At 42.2% G+C, this 22,232-nt stretch overlaps 1 protein-coding gene across 1 annotated transcript in view; it reads left to right on the forward strand.

Annotated features, from left to right (window-relative positions):
* LOC127451138 (glutamate receptor ionotropic, NMDA 2A-like) overlaps positions 1-22,232 on the forward strand; it is a 260,187-nt gene that overhangs the window by 229,562 nt on the left and 8,393 nt on the right. Inside the window, exons 10-12 of the mRNA XM_051715585.1 lie at positions 1,132-1,292; positions 14,572-14,759; positions 15,753-15,991. Coding sequence (XP_051571545.1) covers positions 1,132-1,292; positions 14,572-14,759; positions 15,753-15,991 — 588 coding nt within the window. The remainder of the gene's footprint in view (positions 1-1,131; positions 1,293-14,571; positions 14,760-15,752; positions 15,992-22,232) is intronic.

Genomic DNA, 22,232 nt, shown 5'->3' on the forward strand with positions numbered 1-22,232 from the left:
TCTGTAATATGAAGGTCTGAGAGGAGACCTTAAGACATGTGTGGAATGAAGAAAAGAGAACAAAGCAAAAGAGAGGAAGAGTATGATGCACAGTGCCAGCCACACATAATGGCCAAACAGTGAATAAACAAATGGCAGAGGCATTCAAGCACAGTAAATTAACAATATGTTCTGACTATCTGCAAAGTGCTTCTTCTCAATCGCGCAGGTCATAACTGAGCACTTTGGCACCATGAATGAGTGTAGGATGGTGTGTAAAGGAAAAGTGAAAAGTGTAGAGCTGTGCATGGCTGGGTTAGTTCTGTGATCTTGGGTAATACCTTTACCTTGGCCCCTATCAAGCACATCTTAAACTTAGTCTGCTTGCATGCATGGACTGGATGAATCTAAAGTATGCAGTGAACTGGTGAGAAAAAGCTGGAAGATCTTATGGGGTTTGGTGTACAATGGTTTCGCAGAAGATTGTGAGTACCCAATATTGTAAAACTTTTTGAGTTTAAAAATACAATCTTAAAAATATAGGTTCTTTTATAGTTCTTTGTAACACTAAATGTGGCAGCTGTAGGAATGGATGACCCGCCTTACAGGTAAAAGAGCCAATACATTTTTGATAGAGACATCGCCTGTCAGTTTACTTGAGGACACACATGTGACTTAGCTGGACTAGCCTGAAAATTAGCGTTTTTTGCATGATCTGAGCTAAAGAAGCACAACTAATGACACAATTTTTGACAAATTTTATTGCTGATTTGAAAATATGTTATTTAATCGTAATACTTGACCAACCATTTTGGAGATTTCGGTCTTTTATCATTCAAGTAGACAGGAGCTGTATTTGTATCCTTAGAAAACACCTGCATGGAGGTTTTACAAACATGGTGGCCGAGTAACCTGACTTGCCTTAAAGGGACTTTGGTTAGGTTCATCAAAGTATTTTCCTCTTTATAAGATTCTTGAGTTAAAGGTGCAGAATGAAGTTCATTGTGAAACTTTCTCCTAAGGTATCAGTTTGTAAAAACCATACTGGCTCTTATTGGAATCAGTATCTTTAAGAGTGTTAGTGATAAAAGTCCAAGTTCAGTGTTATATTGTGTTCTTGTTGATTGTTTATTTTGTGTTTTAACTGTGTAGTTCCAGAGTCCATACTCCTACTCCCCTCCTTTCCGCTTTGGAACGGTTCCCAACGGAAGCACAGAAAGGAACATCAGAAAGAACTACCCAGACATGCACCAGTACATGGTGAAGTACCATCAGACCGGGGTGAACGACGCGCTAGTCAGTCTGAAGACTGGGTATGTATTACAAATACTCTGAAATGCTATCAGTGTCACGGTTTGGTAACCATGTTCCCTTTATCAGCTCTGAAGTCCAGTCTCACCCTGAGAGCCATTATGAACTCCTCCCCCATCCTGGGCACAGTGCTGTTATGCTAAACCCTGGATAAATAAAATTACAATTTCACCTTAAAAGATTGTTTTCCAACACCATGTTTGTGCAAGTTCAGTTCAATGAAAGTGATAAAAATGTGATGATCAATTTTCATCCCTAGTTCATTTTCTGAGTTTTACTGTTTAATGAGACAATTTAGCTTAATGCAATACATGTAATACAAGCAATGATGCCTTCTGAGCATTATTAGGCACTGTGAAAGAGAAGTGCAATACATGATCAGCAGGGAATATTAAATAGATTTCATTATAACTAGAGTTGGGGTACTTGAGTTCAGAGTCACGAGTCGAATTTTAATGGACTTGGACTCGTGACTTGGATACATTTCTACTCGGACTTGACTCGGACTCGAGCCTTTGGGACTCTGGAGTCCATGGCATTTGATTTGTGATGCAATGAACATAATAAATAAATACAAATAACGAAAAACAGAAATAAATGGACACTCTGTCTGCAAGCAGTTGTAGCACCCCCTGATGTCGTAGACATAGCCAGAGTTTGTTTCACCTTGTTGAGCAAACACACCTGCAGAGCGGCACACTCAGTCAACCAATACGCTTGAATGTTACTACGAAGACTGCTGTATAACATAGATTACCGAGATGGCTGGCACGATGAACACATGAAGACAGGTATGTAGCCAGTGAACTAGAAACTGCAAGGACCTGACAACTGGTAAAATCGCACGCGGCGTTTGTGCAGCCAAGACGGTGCTCGTATCGCGGTTTCATCGTGGCTAAGAACTTCATTAAGTCAAGTCACCCACATCATGTCTCTCACAGTTTACTAAACATAAAAAAATAAAAATTCAGGAGAGTATTATTAATATTGGGCTATTAAATCTTTTTAGGTGTAATGTATCCACACATGTAGGCATCTGTAGTCTCTTGTGGTCCACGCATTGTTGTCAACTTGGTCCTCCAAACTGGTCCTTGATGAATTAACTGTAACTTTTTAAATAGTTGGGCAATTTTTTTTTTATTGCTAAAGCGGACTGCAACTCTAAACAGATAAACCGCACCTGTTTATTGTTTTTCTGTTTTAAAAGCATTGATGAGCTGCTTAAAATATGTTATTTTACAGTTTTTCCACAATAAAATGCACAATGAAATATGAAGTTGTTTTGGGCATGGAAATGTTTTGTTTATAATTGAATTATAGACTGGATGATCAGACATCCCGGTTTATTACACAGGACAGTCCTGGTTTTTGGTAGGGTTACTGATTTTTTTCTTCTTAAATTAAATATCCTCATTGTCCTTCTCATTTGCAGAGAAGAAAATAAATTTTGTTGCGTTGCACGTTGATTTGACGATACATTCATTCTAGTCTTCAGCAAATCAGCTGAAATGTGTCTGGTTACCATGGCAATGACATCATGCGCTCTTTGTCATCCTGTCAGTCAGCGCAAATGCCCAAAATAATGCAAAAATGCTTTTTCAACAACGAGCTGAAAGAAGCCGATCCATGTTTAAGCGGGGTGTTTTCTGAATGTTCATTTTCCCCACGAGCACGAAGGTAAATCAGACAAGTGTCACATTCAGACAGCTAAACTGCACTTTTTACATAGTACAAGCACTTAAAGGAATAGTCTGGGTTCAATACAAGTTGAGCTCAAACAGCAGCATTTGTGGCATAATGTTGATTACCAGAAAAACAAGCAAAAATCTGGGTTACAGTGAGGCACTTACAATGGAAGTGAATGTGGCCAATTTTTGAACGTTAAAATACTGTTTCGAAAGTATAGCCACAAGACATAAAGGATATGAGTGTAAACATGATTTCAGTGTGATAAAATCACTTACTAACCGCATCTGTGTAAAGTTATATCCAATTTTACAACGTCTTTGCCATGATGATGTAATGTCAACAAAACCTAAAAGTACTGTAAAAATTTTAACAATTTAAACAACTTTACAGCTCAAATGATACATGAGTTTTAACAGAAGAAATAATGCAAGTACTTTTATTGAATTATAAGCTTCACATGTCTGCCTTTAAACCCTCCACAAATTGTCCACATTCACTTTCATTGTAAGTGCTTTTTTTTTTTAAGAAAAGGAGAGACGACTCTAAATAAATTTTTGTGATAATCAGTATTATGCCACAAATGCTGTTGATTGAGCTTAACTTGTATTGAACCCCAAACATTCTTTTAAATGTTGAGATGTGGGGATTGTATTTTGAATTCTAGGTTCCAATGTTGTGAATTTTGTGTTAAAATGTGTACCTGACATGACAAGTCTACCCATAATTACACATGCAATATTAAATTATATGGATAGAATAGGCTACGTTAAAAGCTAAAATGTGTTTAAATAGTGAAAAACAATATAAAATATATTTTTTAAATATACCTTTCAGAATGTATGCAAATATAAGAGAGAAAAGATTATATATTTTTTGCAGTACTGCCCTTCAAAAGCTACATTACATAACATTTACTGAAATTTACACAAATCATCCTGTTCAAAAGATTGCTTCCCCTTGATTCTTGGTTCTTGTGTTGCCTTCTTGAGCATCAATGATTTTTTGCACCTTTTGTAATAGTTGTGTATGTGTCCATCAGTTGTCTTAAGTGCCAAAAGCTGGATGTCTATATCATTTAGCTACTGTTGGGAAGAACTCAAATGTGCTGAAGTTGCTGGGAAACTAAAGAATGTACAGTATTTTTCAGAAAAGTGGGCAGCTTCACTGCTCAGGACAAAGCAGGTACTCGTGAACAATTATTACACAAACCATACACACCATATTAAAGGGTTTGCTCTCGTGCCAGTAGCTCTAAAGCTCACGTGCAAGCTGTCTCATGAATACGCGTAGATCAACGGTCGGTGAAGAGCTTTACTTAATAATACAACAGATTTCGGTTTGTTTCTCACCAAACCTTATTGTTTTCCTTCAGAACAAAGCATGAGTCGCATACAATAATTTTTAGACTTCTGAATTATACTTTTGCATCCTTTTGAATCTTGAAGAAGTGGTCACCATAAACTGCCATTGTGTGACATCACTAAGCACAAATTATTTTTTGTATTTTATTTTTTTTTTTCACAATTTCTTCTTCAAGGTAGTACTAAATCCATTTTTATGATACCTCTTTTTTTTATTTATTTTTTTTAATGTTAGCACATGGACGCATCAGAGTTTTAGGTGCACAAGCAGTGTGTAGAACTGCCCCACGTTTTCCACGAATTAACAGTCATGTCAGTGTTAAATGTCCCTAAATATTAGCAGTGGGCTTTTCCAGTGTTTTCGGATGTAGCATTTGCAGTCAAGTTGTGAGATGTAACTTCTCAGCGAGTGCTAATTACTACTGTGTTGACTCTTTATTTTCCCAAACCAGTCGACAGATAGAGACAAAAATAAATCTCAGTATATATTATTTCTGTAGATAGGGATAATTTTAGATAAAACTAAACTAAATTGAAAGGACAAATTGAAAATGAAGTAGAAATAAAAACTAAATAAAAATTCGAAACAATAATAACTCTCGTTTTCATGACTAACAACAGCTTTCATTTTCTTTAGTCTATGTTTGAGTAGAGGGGAAAAAGCAACAAATAACTGAAATGTCAACAGAACACAATAAGAAGTGTGTTGAAGGACAGTTTTGTCTTCATACACCTAAAGCATATGCTTTCATTCTGAAACCACTTTGAGGTTTGTTCAGCAGGATACTAATCATAAAATATAGAGGTGTTTTTGTTACATTTATATTGACAATTGTGTTTTCTTAGTTGTGAAAATTAAAATAAGCTTAAAATATTGATGTTGAGTTTACTGTTACAATTTTAATTCAGATTCATGAACAGATTCATTCAGACTCGGCCTGTTATTGACTCAGTCTTGAGTCTGACTCTGCCCCTTTTGGACTCTGATTCAACTCGAACTCGATTGTTTAAAGATTTGAACTTGAATCGGACTCAACTAAGGTGGACTCGAACCCAACACTAATTATAACTAAACTGCAGCAAGTCTGCACCATTGAGTGTTTGTGGATGGGTACAGCACATACAGTTTATTAAATTGCCTTTTGGTATATAAAATAAAGCATAGACAGCTTCCTTGGGATGTGCACTGCATCATTTATTCCAGCTTGGCATATCAATACAAAATTGCTGATCCAGCCTGCTCGCACCCACTACAAAAGAATCATTGAGCAAATCTATTGGTTGTCAGCATGATCCCTGAGTTACATTTGACATTCTTGAAATGTCAGAGAACCAGACTAATGAGTCTTAGACAAAGGCTTTTCAAACAGAGTTATCGAGTCTGACTACTGGCCCACCAGGGCTCCAAATGTCAATTTGTAGGTGGGGTTTATGACACGCTGAATACTTGTCCTCAGAGCGCGAAAGTTGCCGTGGGATCTACAGATCAGAGCTTAGGTGGATTTGTTGGTCCTGATGGGCTGATTTAGCTAAGGAGAAAGTGATGAAAGTGATGGACCCTGTTTCAAAGAAGAGTGCTTAAGGCTCAAAGACAGGAGCAATAGCACACAGCTCCACTACTTCATCATTAAGAGGTCAAGTGCACGACTGTAATGATGCCAGCACAGGCTGGATATAGAGACAAAATCTCAGCTCTTTACAAGCAGCTCTATATTACTAACTGTGATCATGCTATTGTGTATTACATTTAGGGCTGCTCGGTAAAGCTAAAAAAATCTCAATATTTTACATCCTTTAGACAATATTTTATATATTTTGATATTTGTGTATTTGCTCTGAAATTGCGTAAAATTTTGATATTTTTTTTAATCAAAGGACCATAATTTTTACCAAACAGGCATGGTTGCCAAATATACAAAAAGTTTGATGCAAAAAGTCAAATACATAAAAATAAAAAAATTGTAAAAAAATAAACCAAATGAACACAAGGAATAATCATATAATCATTTTCATTAACATGTATATGAATCAATACAATACATAGTAACAAACAGCAATATTTACAAACAGCAATATTACCATTTTCAAAAGAAAACACATTAGTGTGGCCTTAGTAACTCCAACGTTTTTTTTTTTGTTTTTTTTTTTGGCACATTTAAATCGCTACAAAATACTTGAGTGCTATTAACCCTCCTATTGTCTTAAGAAATTGCACCGTCCTTTTGTCCTTCGGGTCATTTTTGACACTTATTGAAAATCATTCAAAAGGCATACATTTTTGATTACTGTACAATGCCACTAAAGACCACCCTTAATGAAAATCTGTATTGTTGTGGTCCCAAAATGTAAAAAAGGGGCTGCATTCTGAATATTAATGAATTAGCATAATTTTTAAAGAATTAAAAGAAAAAGAAAAAAAAAAGTTTAAAAACTTTGCAAACTTTGGCAAAGGATGTCTCAATTTATTTTTTTTTTCCTTTGGGCATGTTATTCTATCTCAACTATATTACAGCAATTTCTGATTTATTCTGCTTGTAAAAAATCAATACTATACATTTTAGAGTTACATTTTTGTACATCCCTATTTCACAAATGAATGTCTATTGCCTTTTCCAGCATTTGAAATTGGCAAACTTTGCATGTCCATTGCAAAAAAAATCCATTCCTTCTCACTAACTTCAAACAATTTTTTGCAGTGTTACAGGCTTTTAGGAAAGTGCTGTAACAGTTCTTTCCTATCTGTCACTAACTCGACGTTGTGTCGATGTAGTGACACTAGGGGTCACTCTTGGGAGCCCCAAACACCTCTGCTTTTTTGAAAAAAGGCCAATGGGAATTGGCGAGTGGAATTTGCATGCCAATCCCCTGGACATACGGGTATAAAAGGAGCTGGTATGCAACCACTCATTCAGATTTTCTCTTTGGAGCCGAGCAGTTGTATTCAGTGCACTGAATTCAATTTCCCTCCAAAGACGCACCTCAAAGTTGCTGTATTTACAGTGCATTTCAGCGGCTTCTCCCCCTCTGCACCCGTGGAGTGCAGAGAATGCCCCTGGGCGCTTCGGCAGAGTGAAAAAAGAGAGTATATTCTAAAAGAGTATATTTTCATTCACAAAAAGAGCGGCACACACGGAATGTCTTTTTAAAGATGCCTTTCCGTTTGTGTGTTATTCCTGGTTGCGGTCGTTATCTCTCCGCTTCTGACAGCCACGATCGCTGTCTTACGTGTCTGGGCGCTGCCCACGCAGAGTCATTGTTCGTGGATGGATCATGTCCTCATTGCAAGAACATGACCATGGCAACGTTGCGGTCGCGGCTTGCTTTCGTAAGAAACCTACGGGTTTGAGGCCGCGTCGGTTAGCACTGGGGGCGATTTGGGGACATCAATGGGACCACCTCCGCCGGGTATCCCCCTATGGACCTCCCATTCCCCAGCGCGCTCGCTTGCCCTGGTCGGGCGCTCGGACGAGACCGCCGGCTTGTCTCAGGGTGAGTTCAACCTCTTGTTCGAAGCCCAGGAAGACGATGAGTTATCGAGCTCAGTGTCGGAGAGCGGGCTCATCCAGTCGGATGCAGAGGCTTCGGCTGGGCTTCCTCCTTCGGGAATGGTCGCCCAGTCTCAGGCTGATGCGGAAATGAAGGACATGCTTTCCCGGGCGACTGTGAGTGTCGGGCTAGAATGGAACCCTCCACTCTCCCCTGAACCCTCGCGGCTCGATGATTGGTTCCTGGGCTTGGGGCGCCGCCCACGGCCATGCCCCGCCCTGGTTCCTTTCTTTACGGAAGTGCACGAGGAGCTGACAAGATCATGGGAGGCACCTTATACTGCCCTGTCCCGGTCTTTCAGCTCCCCCGCTCTCACTACCCTCGATGGTGGAGCGGCCAGTGGGTATTCAGTGATCCCTCAGGTGGATAAGGCGCTCGCGGTGCACTTGTGTCCGCAGAGCGCCGCCACCTGGCATGGGTGCCCAAAGCTCCCGTCCAGGGCCTGTAGGTTTACATCATCCCTGACGACTAGGGCCTATGGTGCCGCTGGACAAGCCACCTCCGCCCTGCACGCCATGGCTCTCCTGCAAGTACACCAAGCCAAGGTGCTAAAAGAGCTGCACGAGGGTAGTTCTGACCCGGGATTGATGCAGGAACTGCGCTCGGCGACCGGCCTTGCTCTCCGGGCGACGAAGGTCATGGTGTAGTCTCTCGGGCAGGCGATGACCACCCTGGTGGTCTAGGAGCGCCACCTTTGGCTCAACTTGGTTGAGGTGCGAGAGGCTGACAAGGCACGGTTCCTTGATGCCCCCATCTCCCAGGTTGGCCTGTTTGGCGACACTGTCGAGGACTTTGCCCAGCAGTTCTCGGCGGTGAAGAAGCAGACAGAGGCCATACAACACATCCTGCCCTGGCGCGGCTCAAGACCCCGCACCCTGTCTGCTCATCGCCAAGGGCGTCCTCCTGCAGCAACATCACCGGCTCCACCGCAGCCCGCCCCCGTGGCCCGGCCCCGGCGTGGAGCCCAATGCAGGAAGCAGATGCCACCCATCTCATGGCCGGCCGCCAAGAACCCGAGGAAGGCTTCGAAGCACCCCTGAGATGGGCGACCCAGGGGTGAGGGGACCTGCTTCTCTGGAGCTGGTGAACAGACCACTCCATCCCCCTGGGGAATGCCGGGAGGAGAATCTTTTGTTTCATTTTTTGGCTGCATGCCCATGAGGCTGCGGTACCCAAACGTTCGACAAAAGAGTAGTTTTCTCGTTTCCTGGGTCACATGACCGGTGCTCACGGCTGTTGTCACGACCACCGTCCACCGTCCCATGTTTGCAGGTATGGCGCCCCAGCGGTGGACCCCCCGCCCCTGTGCGCCCAGCTGTAGCACAAACACGCCCACATGGGATTGGTTCCGGTGGACTACGGGGATGAGATTCCTCCTGCCCCCTCCTCGGCCAAGCTTATGGTGGGCGGCAGGAGCCAGGTAAGTGCTTCTATGTCCCTGGACTCAGCACGGCCACGGGGCTCGAGTCCCTTCGACGTGGCACCTCGAGCTCCGCCCCGTCGCGAGGCCCCACCCGCAGGTACATCCGACGTGATCATTCCCTTGGTCCCCCTCGCCTGGAGTTTGGGCACGTGGCTCACGCTTTCCAACCCGTCGCGATGGCTGACCCGGACCGTCCGACTCGGCTACGCGATTCAGTTCGCCAGGCGCCCACCCAGGTTAAGCGGCGTCTGCTTCACCTCGGTGAAGGGCGAGAACGCCGCTACCTTGCGTGCGGAGATCACGACCCTTCTGCACAAAGGCGTGATAGAGCCTGTCCCTCCAGCTGAGTTGAAGAAAGGGTTCTACAGACCTTAATTCATCGTACCGAAGAAAGGCGGTGGGTTGCGACCAATCCTGGACCTGCGAGTACTGAACCGGGCTTTGCACAGACTCCCGTTCAAGATGCTGACGCAAAAACGCATTCTAACGAGCGTCTGGCATCAAGATTGGTTCGCAGCGGTAGACCTGAAGGACACGTACTTCCACGTCTCGGTCTTACCTCAACACAGACCCTTCCTGCGGTTTGCCTTCGAAGGCCAGGTATACCAGTACAAGGTCCTCCCCTTCGTTCTGTCCTTGTCCCCTCGAGTCTTCACGAAGGTTGCAGAGGCAGCCCTTGCCCTGCTAAGTGAAGTGGGCATCCGCATCCTCAACTATCTCGACGACTGGCTAATCTTAGCTCACTCTTGAGAGTTGCTGTGCGCACACAGGGACCTCATGCTCCGGCACCTCAGCCGACTGGGGCTTTGGGTCAACTGGGAAAAGAGCAAGCTCTCCCTGGTTCAGAGCATCTCTTTTCTCGGTTTGGAGTTGGACTGTCTCGATGATGGCGTGCCTCACAAATGAGCGCGCACAGTTGGTGCTGAACTGTCTGAAGGCGTTCAGACGGAAGACAGTGGTTCCACTGAAACTTTTTCAGAGGCTCCTGGGGCATATGGCATCCTCAGCAGCGGCCACGCCATTCAGGTTGATGCATATGAGACCGCTTCAGCAATGGCTTCAGACTCGAGTCCCGAGATGGGCATGGCACCACGGGACACATTGCGTGGCCATCACGCCGATCTGTCACCGCCTCTTCAGTCCTTGGACCAACATTGCATTTCTATGGGTAGGGGTTCCCCTAGAGCAGGTCTCCAGGCGTGTCATGGTTACAACAGACGCCTCCAAGACGGGCTGGGGCGCCATATGCAATGGGCACACAGGACTCCTGGACTGGACTGGCCTGCGGGTGTATTGGCACATCAACTGCCTAGAGTTGTTGGCAGTACTGCTCGCCCTGCGGAGGTTCTGGCCGTTGATCCAGGGCAAGCACATATTGGTTCGGATGGACAACACAGCGAAGGTAGCGTACATCAACCGTCAAGGCAGTCTACGCTCCCGTTGCATGTCACAAATCGCCAGCCGTCTCCTCCTCTGGAGTCAGCAGCAGCTCAATTCGCTACAAGCCACTCACATCCTGGGCGACCTCAACACCGCAGCGGACGTGCTGTCATGACAGGTTACCCTCAGGGGAGAGTGGAGACTCCAGCTGATTTGGAATCGTTTCGGTCGAGCACAGGTAGACCTGTTTGCTTCCCAGGAATCCTCCCACTGCCCGCTTTGGTACACCCTGACTGAGGCACCCCTCGGTATAGATGTGCTGGCACACAGCAGGCCCCCTGGACTATGCAAATATGCATTTCCCCCAGTGAGCCTACTTGCACAGACCCTGTGCAAGGTCAGGGAGGACGAGGAGTAGATCGTCCTAGTAGCACCCTACTGGACCACCCAGACATGGTTTTCAGATCTCAAGCTCCTCATGACAGCCCCCCCCGGCGAATTCCCCTGAGGAAATACCTTCTTTCTCAGGGACGGGGCACCATCTGGCACCCGTGATCAGACCTCTGGAATCTCCACGTCTGGCCCTTGGACGGGATGTGGAAGACCTAAGTGGCCTACCACCCACGGTGGTAGACACGATCACTCAGGCTAGGGCTCCCTCTATGAGGCACCTGTATGCCTTGAAGTGGCATCTGTTCACTAAGTGGTGTTCTTCCCGACGCGAAGACCCCCAGAGATGCGCAGTCGGATCGGTGCTTTCCTTCCTGCAGGAGAGGCTGGAGGGGCGGCTGTCCCCCTCCACCTTGAAGGTGTATGTAGCCGCTATTTCGGCTCATCATGATGCAGTAGATGGTAAGTACTTGGGGAAGCACGACTTGATCATCAAGTTCCTGAGAGGCACTAGGATGTTGAATCCCTCCAGACCGCACCTCGTCCCCTCGTGGGACCTCTCTGTAGTCCTTCAGGGTCTACGGGGAGCTCCCTTTGAGCCCTTGGAGCCAGCTGAGCTTAAGGCACTCTCTTTGAAGACTGCCCTCCTGACTGCGCTCACTTCCATCAAGAGGGTAGGGGACCTGCAAGTGTTAGTCTATCAGCTAATCCTGCCTGGAGTTCAGTTCGGGTTACTCTTACGTGATCCTGAGACCCCGACCGGGCGATGTGCCCAAGGTTCCCACAACTCCTTTTAGGGATCAGGTGGTGAACCTGCAAGCGCTGCCCCAGGAGGAGGCAGACCCAGCCTTGATGTTGCTGTGTCCGGTGCGAGCTTTACTCATCTATTTGGATCGCACACAGAGCTTTAGAAGCTCAGAGCAGCTCTTTGTCTGCTTTGGTGGACAGCGGAAAGAAAGCACTGTCTCCAAACAGAGGATCACCCACTGGGTCATTGACACCATCGCGATGGCATATCAGGCTCAGGATGTGCCACCCCCTGCGGGGTTACGAGCCCACTCTACCAGGAGTGTGGTGGCCTCCTGGGCCCTGACCAGTGGTGCCTCTTTGACAGACATCTGCAGAGCAGCGGGCTGGGTAGCACCCAACACCTTTGCGAGGTTCTACAATCTCCGGGTTGAGCCGGTCTCGTCCCGTGTATTGGCAGGCACGAGCAGGTAAGTTCCAGGACAGCTGGCCGGGTGTACCAGTTGCGCATAGCGCCTTTCCCCTCCCTTGACGTGAAGACGTGCGTTCTTGACTCCCAGTCATGTTCACAGACTGTGATCCCTGGATGACTTTCCTCCTTAGCCCTCTGGCAGTTGAGTTTGTGGAGAAACTCGCTGCCTGCCCAGTACGTGCGCTAATGAGGCCCTGTACTGAAGTAAGTGCTCCACATGTGCTGGTTTCCCGAAGGCGACCCCATGTGATATCTTCCATAAAATCATTTCCCTGTCTGTAAACTGCATCTTCCTTGGGCAGAGGCACCTCTGCCCCTGGTCGCCATGCTTTGTAGAAACTCCTCCCCCTTTGGGTAGGACCTACCATGGGACCTCTCCACATGACATACTTCCGACAAGACTCGGTAAGACCATGTGATGTATTCCACTCAAAATACCCCCCCCCCCCCCTTTTTGGGTGGGGTGTGGTCTTCGCGGTGTATTCCCCTTGGGAGGGACACCCCCCGACATAGACACTTATGGCTCCCAGTCGGTTAACAAATTCCACTCTTTTTGTGGAGAAAAAATAGGAAAAGAGGCCTCGGCTGGGCTAGCCTGTCCCTTTTGTTGGGCAGTTGACTTGTTCCTGAAGGACCGTTCGACGCTCATAAGAGCGTTGGGGGAGGTTACGTGACGGCCTGGTGCGCTGGCTACGAGGCACACAGTGGTCTGCCCATCATGCACCGCCAGTTCACGTAACACAGTTCAGATAGTTGTGGCGTTTTGTATAGGGGACCCCTAGTGTTACTACATCGACACAACGTCGAGTGAGTGACAGATAGGGAACGTCATGGTTACTTTCGTAACCTCTGTTCCCTGATGGAGGGAACGAGACGTTGTGTCCCTCTTGCCACAACGCTGAACTACCCGCTGAAATGGCCGGGACCTAGTCTCAGCACAAAACCTGAATGAGTGGTTGCATACCAGCTCCTTTTATACCCGTATGTCCGGGAAGTGGCATGCAAATTCCACTCGCCAATTCCCATTAGCCTTTTTTCAAAAAAAGCAGAGGTGTTTGGGGCTCCCAAGAGTGACCCCTAGTGTCACTACATCGACACAACGTCTCGTTCCCTCCATCAGGGAACGGAGGTTATGAAAGTAACCATGACATTTCTGCCATCTAATGTAGGAGAAAATAACCTCCAATGATCTTTTTGCATTGGGGTCCTTTAGTCCCATTGTACCCTTTCAAAAAAAAAAAAAAAAAAAAAAAAAAATCATATAAAATAAAAAATCATGTTAGTAAACGTATTTACTACACATTACTTTAAAAAAAATTACTCTCTTTGTGTGTGTTTGTGTATGTGGACATGTGCATGTGAGAGAAGAAAAAAGAATGCAATTTGTGGGAAAGATGCAGTACCCAGTGAGACAGTTGGGGTAGTTAGAGAACAGTATGGGGCTAGGGGCTAAATTTTAGAAAATGTGAAATATTTTTGAGTCAAATTTAATTCATATATGTAGAAAAAACTATTTAAAGCTGCATAACATCCAGAAAGTCAGAAGATGAAAGGTCACAACTGGTTTTTCCCATATGGGTCAAAACTGACCTTTTAAGACAATGGAAGGAACAGTTGGTTTTAAATAGTTATTTTATTTAAACAATTATGTACAAAAATACATTTTCTTTTTTCTTTTGTTTGTTTTGCTTGTCTTGACAAAGTCACAACATTTGGTTCAGGTACCAAAAACTATTCAGTATTTATAACAGATTCTTTACCTCTGCCAGGTCAAAAATGACCTTAAGACAATAGAATAGTGAAAAAATTTGAGTAGCTATTAAAACATCTCTCTATTATTGCTCTCATCCAGGAGAGGATTGCAAAATTGAGTCTTTAGGTAATTTAATAGACAAATAAAAGCATTAAAATCATCACAATATTCTCGATGTTGCTTAATTTGATATCACCAGCAAAATCAACACAAATATGTTTTGAGTATTTGATATTCTGTATCATCCATCCCTAATTACATAGTCCTAAAGTCAATCAAATAAAGCTTTTATTGCACTGTATTTTTCCATTGCTAGTGGTGTGATTGCACCCCCGTGCAGTCTCTCACCTTAAACCCGTGACTCAACGTCTTCACCATTGCTGTAAAGTTAAGATGTGTTATGATTAATTTGTGCCTTTTGGTGGCATGACGTCTGTGTTAAGAGATGATAATGACTCAGAACATTTAACCCCTCTATTTGCCATTTAAAATAGTGTCTCTGTTCTTTCTTTTTTACCAGCAAACTTGATGCCTTCATATACGATGCAGCTGTGTTGAATTATATGGCCGGTAGGGATGAGGGCTGTAAACTAGTGACTATTGGTAGCGGTTACATCTTTGCCACCACTGGCTATGGCATCGCCCTGCAGAAAGGCTCGCTTTGGAAGCGCCCAGTGGATCTGGCCATCCTTGCTATTATCGGAGATGGTAAGTGTCTGCATGCCCAAATCTGGCAGCAGTCCAGAATGCCATGCTTCCATACCATACATGTTACATAGGAAAGCATGAAAACTTAGTGAATTCACTGCAATAGCAGTTGTACAAACAGGACATGGACTCCCAAACACAAAATGCAGAATTCAAATTCTTGTTTTGTGGCTTTTATTTCATGTGTGTTTGCTTTGAAGCCATCAATACACTTTCTAAAATTCACTTTTAGCAGATATAAGTTTTTCTCTTCTGGGAAAATTAAAAAATATTGATGACTTATCATGCACTACACAGATTTTTGTTCCGTCAAATGCTTGCTGCTTTTATATTTATATTACATGTCTGACCCATACTTCTTGTTTCAATAGGAAATATGTCAACACTTGACAGAAAACTGTGTTTATCAATTTCATCAGGTCTTTAAATATGTATATTTATACACATGTACATGTGTGTGTGTGGTTTTCCAACATCTTTGAATATTCATTGGTGCAGCTGTGCCTGTGTTAAAATACGTCTGTCCTAAAGAGGTTTTATGCAGTGTGCAATAGACTAGAACTAGAATGTATTATTCTCATGCAGCAATGTTCAACTGTTAAATTATTTAGCCGTCTTGTATTTTATTTCAGGGTTACACTGCAGCTTGTCTAAAGCTCCTTTCGAAGACATCTGCAGCACATTTTGTTCTCTCTCCATACTATAGGCTATGCTTCACAGTCACACTGCTATACGCAGAGCATGAAAAATAACAGAATTACCCTTCTGGCAGCTGCACCTTGTAGATAGAGAGAAAGAAAGTCTCAGATGGTGCTAACATATGGCTAAAGCTTTAGTGTATTATTTTACTGATCCTCCCTTGTTATGTTAGCACATGTTAGCGCACAGGGAGTTCTGGAACAGGAGGATATGTCTCTGGACGATTGCAGTGCGGCCCACTGAGGTGTATGTAAAATGGGAGGTGGTGTTGATTGATGACGTGTCTCTCCTTAGGTGAGATGGAGGAGTTGGAGGCTCAGTGGCTGACTGGGATCTGCCACAATGAGAAGAACGAGGTGATGAGCAGCCAGCTGGATGTGGACAACATGGCTGGAGTGTTCTACATGCTGGCGACTGCCATGGGTCTCAGCCTCATTACCTTTGTCTGGGAGCACCTGTTCTACTGGAGACTCCGATACTGCTTCACTGGCATCTGCTCGGGCACACCTGGCCTGCTCTTTAGCATCAGCAGGGTAAGGGTGTCATTCTCTAAATGAACAATACCTGGTCATAAAAAGCATAAAGTTGATGCACTAAGAAGTTCCATTCAGTGTTAGTAAGTAACTAACTAAAAGTAGCAGCGCTACTAACTTTTTTAAGTAGTTTGAAAGATGCTAAACTGTTTTCAAAATCGCTTTTCCTGTTTAAACTGTTTTTAAAATAGCAAAGTAGCTTTTCCCATAAAAATTAAAGTATAAACATTAAAAAGTACTCGAGTAAGAGTAAGCAGGTATCCATTTAAAAGAATACTCAAGTAGCAAGTAAATAGTTACTTCCACATATAACATATTGAATGTTTACGCCCCAATATTACTTTAGATAATACACATTTAACATGTATTACAGAATACTACTACTACTACTACTAATAATAACAATTAGAAGAAGAATTCTTCTTATTATTATAATGAATGGAAATTGTCACCATTCACCCTCAGGTTGTTTCAAACCATATTACTTTCTTTCTTAGATGAAACACAATTAAGGAGACAGAATGTTAGCCTTAGTCACCATTTACTTTAACTGCATGTATTATTCCCTTCATATTTTCAAAGGGAATGGTGAATGAGACTGTCAGTCCCTAACATTCTGTTTAACATCTTTCGGGTCCCACAAAATACAAAACGTCACGCAGGTTTGGAACAACATGAGGGTGGGGAAATGATGACAGAATATTAATTTACGCTGAACTATCACTTTAAGGATGCTTGTCAGATTTGGACAAATCTGTCAATTAGAAGAGAAGTTTGAAAAACAGTTTGTACTAATTATTATGGTGAATAACGTGAATAATGTCCCACAGTCCCAGTAATATATAATGCTGAATAAAACAAGCAAGATCATGCTTTATTAATGCCTATTATTGCTATTTCAAAAGTCCAGTTGCTTTTTAAATTCCTGATTGGATTCTTGTTTCAGTGTTGTTACAGTATTTTCAGTGTTGAAAGAATTTAAATAATTAGCTCTGTACACTTAGGGTCAACTGCACCTTATCTCTGTTTGGAAGTGTGTTAGGCTTATTTAAGTTCAGAGCTTGTTTTCTGTTGTCCATAAGAAAAACGCACCGCATGTCGATCGCAGAAATGCTGTGCATGTACAAACACACTGTCAGCTCGCGCTCCAGAAGTCAAACACGCGATCGTTACAGAATCACCCTGAAAAACAGATCCCTGATCATGACACAGACAAGCTTAGGTTTTCATTATCACCAACACTTACCACACTGCAATTTTAATCCTGAAATATCCGCTTGTCTTGGGGTAAAATGAAAGCATTGCTTAGGGAAAGAAAGGGTTTGTTTTGAGAGCTTGATGCTGCAGGATTGATGAGCTTGACTCGAGTGAAAAGTTGGTTAAAAAAATCTCTCAAAGAATTACGCATTTATTAACACTTATGAAATTAAAACCAGTAATGTAACGACAGGAACGTCACCCATTGTAATTAAGTAAAAGTAATTTTTTTTCTTTTAAAATTTATTTGAGGAAGAGTGAAAAGTACCCATAATTAAATATACTCATAAAAGTAAACGTTTTCCAAAACGTTACTCAAGTAAATGTAACGGAGTAAATGTAGCACGTTACTGCCCACCTCTGCCTGTAACTACATACTTTTTCTAACAAATGACGTTGTAACGTTACAAAATGCTACATAGCTGTTTTCATGTCACATTGTATTGCGCAGTGGCTTTGTATGTCATATTTACACAACTTTAAAGATTTGTAAAGTTCCTCCTCCTCAAATTTAGTGCTGGAAAGATTCATTTTAGTGAATCTGTTCATTCGGATGGTTCATAAACAGGATCAAAAAGAAGTGATTCACTGATTCGAGTCTTTGCGCAAGAGTCCCTGCATGGCTTCTAGTCTCTTGCAGCCCTGCTGAATTCCCATGCTGTTCTAGGCTGGTTTTTGCTGGTTTGTGCTGGTTTTTGTGCTTGTCTAGATTGTGGACCAGCATAGCCATGATTTTCAACAGCAAAACCTTGTCTAAGTCTAAAAACCTGGTGGGGACACCAGGACACCAGCAACTGCCACTCTTATCAAGATTAATTAATAGAAAAACCTTCAATGGTTTTGATCCAGAGAAAACAGTACTGCTCTGATAAATTATTCATAATATAATCTGTTATATATTTTAAATTATATTGCTCACTTAATTAGCTTGAATGTAGTTAGATACTACGGGTGTGCAGCAAAGCCATTATCTGTATCTGTTACTATGTCAAAATGATCTATAACTGTATCTATATTCGGAGAGAGCCGGATGTGGCTGTGGTTCAAACTGGAAGTGCGTCAAAACTAATTTTAAAATAACTCTCTTACATTTAGGCTATAGCTTCTGTATATAAAGTGTGTCTCGGATAGGCCTATTTAAATATTATTATTATTATTATGATTAATATAATAAGTATAATTATTATTATTATAATTATTATTATTATTGTATTTTTATTTTTATTATTATTATTTAACTATATTATTGATATATTCTTTATTTTTTTCCCACCAGATGAAGCTGAATATGTTGGCTACATAAAATGTGGAATATGTTGTTAACTGTTGTTATGTTGTTTCTCCTGGTATTTCTGATATTAATATCTGCTAAAAAACATTTTCATTTATGTCTGTGCATGTAACAATGTTATTCTGGAGGCACGAGGTGTCAAGCAACTGTAAAATGTCAAGCACACATTTTGCAGTGAATATTAAATACAAATATGAATATTAAAAGAAATGATAATAAATTAATATAGCCTACAGACTGAAAGCACTGAAATTATTTTTATCGTTTATTTTTGTGGAGGACGTAATTAATTAGTTAACCCTATCATACATACCATCACACATTTGACAGTTAATAACTGGGCCCGCAGAGTAGCATCACACAGTGTTTCTGCAACAGCCAGTTACGTTACAAACTGCCAGATTAAAATCGGCTTTCGTGCTGACACAGGCTGCGCTGGTCAATCTGTTATTTATATTCGCTCAAACAGTTACTCATACAGTATTTTAAACCACAGAATAAGTTTATTCTATATACCTACAGTGCATCTGGAAAGTATTCACAGCGCTTCACTTTTTCCACATTTTGTTATGTTACAGTCTTATTCCAAAATGGATTAAATTCATTATTTTCCTCAAAATTCTACAAACAATACCGCATAATGACAACGTGAAAGAAGTTTGTTTGAAATCTTTGCAAATTTATTAAAAATAAAAATGAAAAAAATATCACATGTACATAAGTATTCACAGCCTTTGCTCAATACTTTGTTGAAGCACCTTTGGCACCAATTACAGCCTCAAGTCTTTTTGAGTATGATGCTACAAACTTGGCACACCTATTTTTGGGCAGTTTCTCCCATTCTTCTTTGCAGGACCTCTCAAGCTCCATCAGGTTGGATGGGGAGCGTCGGTGCACAGCCATTTTCAGATCTCTCCAGAGATGTTCAATCGGGTTCAAGTCTGGGCTCTGGCTGGGCCACTCAAGGACATTCACAGAGTTGTCCCTTAGCCACTCCTTTGTTATCTTGGCTGTGTGCTTAGTGTCGTTGTCCTGTTGGACGATGAACCTTCGCCCCAGTCTGAGGTCCAGAGTGCTCTGGAGCAGGTTTTCATCAAGGATGTCTCTGTACATTGCTGCATTCATCTTTCCCTCGATCCTGACTAGTCTCCCAGTTCCTGCCACCGAAAAACATCCCCAAAGCATGATGCTGCCACCACCATGCTTCACTGTAGGGATGGTATTGGCCAGGTGATGAGCGGTGCCTGATTTCCTCCAGACATGACGCTTGCCATTCAGGCCAAAGAGTTCAATCTTTGTTTCTCATGGTCTGAGAGTCCTTCAGGTGCCTTTTGGCAAACGCCAGGTTGGCTGTCATGTGCCTTTTACTGAGGAGTGGCTTCCATCTGGCCACTCTACCATACAGGCCTGATTGGTGGAGTGCTGCAGAGATGGTTGATTTTCTGGAAGGTTCTCCTCTCTCCACAGAGAAACGCTGGAGCTCTGTCAGAGTGACCATCGGGTTCTTGGTCACCTCCCAGAATAAGGCCCTTCTCCTCCGATCACTCAGTTTGGCCAGGCGGCCAGCTCTAGGGAGTCCTGGTGGTTCCAAACTTCTTCCATTTACGGATGATGGAGGCCACTGTGCTCATTGGGACCTTCAATGCTGCAGAAACTTTTCTGGACCCTTCCCTAGATCTGTGCCTCGATACAATCCTGTCTCGGAGGTCTACAGACAATTCCTTGGACTTCATGGCTTGGTTTGTGCTCTGACATGCACTGTTAACTGTGGGACCTTATATAGACAGGTGTGTGCCTTTCCAAATCATGTCCAATCAACTGAATTTACCACAGGTGGACTCCAATCAAGATGTTCAAGAAACATCTCAAGGATGATCAGTGGAAACAGGATGCACCTGAGCTCAATTTTGAGTGTCATGGCAAAGGCTGTGAATACTTATGTACATGTGATTTTTTTCGTTTTTTTATTTTTAATAAATTTGCAAAGATTTCAAACAAACTTCTTTCACGTTGTCATTATGGGGTATTGTTTGTAGAATTTTGAGGAAAATAATGAATTTAATCCATTTTAGAATAAGGCTGTAACATAAACAATTTGGAAAAAGTGAAGCGCTGTGAATGCTTTCCGGATGCACTGTACATCCAGCTCGACAAGTACCACGATTAAAAAGTTTACAGCTCTTACGCACAGTCAAACATCAAACGAGATCTTTCCCCGATGCGTGCTGCCATTTGTTTACATTAGTAGCGGTTGTCATTTGTCAAACAAACAGCTACTTAAAGAGCCTTTTCAAGCACATAATATGTTTATTTTATGTAACAAACAGCCAAATTGTCACCAAAGTACCACGTCACATCACATCTAAATGCAATCATCCCATGAACGCAGCTTCATCTGCTTAGGTGCAGATGCAGTTCATTCACACAAACAGCAACTCAAACAGTGTTTTCAGGCATATAATACATTTGTTTTCTGAAAGAGACAGCCAAACTATCACAAAAGCACCACGATAACAGTTTAAAATTCATACACTCACAGATGCTGATCGAGCATGATTATCAATGCACGCAGCCAAGTCTGTTTACATTAGCACTTGTCACACACACACAATGTCTGAGATGTCAAACAGTGCATATGCAAATCGAACTGCTGATATTATTTGTTGATTTGTTTTTTACTGCTATAAAAACTAAATAAATAAAACAAAAACAGTACAGCAGACATAACCCATTTGTTCACGTTTACTGTATTATATACAGTTTTTTTTTATTTATTTTTTTTATGACAAGAAATAAAAAAAATTAAAATCAAATCAAAATCAAAAGAATTTTCATCTACACTCTGCCCCCCTGTACCGGCTGTGCAGTGTCACGTGCAAAAATAACTCACTCCAGGGGGCACTGCAGAGGAATTTAGACTGTACTCATGAAAAAGTTAAATTACATGTGCAGAATTAGTGAAATGCAATGGAATAAATGGCAAAATCAAGCTTCTATATATTTATAGAAATTAAAAGCGAAAAATATGTGCATGTTTTTTTTTTTTTTTTAATCCTCCATGTGCAGGAATATTCTGAATAGATTTACATTTTAAAATGTATTTAAACCTCTATGGAGCATTTAGACATTTTTGGAATAAAGGATTAACCAGATAATTACCTTAATGTGGATATAAATGTGATCAACTAACAGTCGAGCTCCACTATAATATCATCACTTCTTTGGTCAGGAATTAAACATCATGCTCAGGTTGGTTTATAAATCCTTACGTGTGAATTATGTGAAACATTTGTTGTTAATGTGATCAGACATTTAAAACAGACATTTCAAGAAGTGGAAAATGTGTATGATATAGTTAATACTCTTAACAAAGCATATTACAAGCTTAGATTTCTAAGACACGCACAATTAACGGAGACTATGTTCAAACAGAGTCGAAAATGCGGCCATCCGATCTGAACTTAAAATCCCCATGCGCATTTTCATTCATAAGGTTTACTCTGTAGTAATATTGGCTTCACAGACTCATCATTGCTTTGTCATTTTCTATGTTTATTTAAAATATCACTTTATGCCTGTGCTCGTTGGATGATCAGTCTTCCGAATATTTTTTTCTATTATTTGGATGAATTCGTTATTCGTTTTGAAGTCATTATTTGTGCCTTTCCGAATGAGGTATTCGACTTCGGGCAC

Source organism: Myxocyprinus asiaticus, chromosome 14 (assembly GCF_019703515.2).
Source record: "Myxocyprinus asiaticus isolate MX2 ecotype Aquarium Trade chromosome 14, UBuf_Myxa_2, whole genome shotgun sequence".
In the NCBI taxonomy this organism is placed as follows: Eukaryota; Metazoa; Chordata; class Actinopteri; order Cypriniformes; family Catostomidae; genus Myxocyprinus; species Myxocyprinus asiaticus.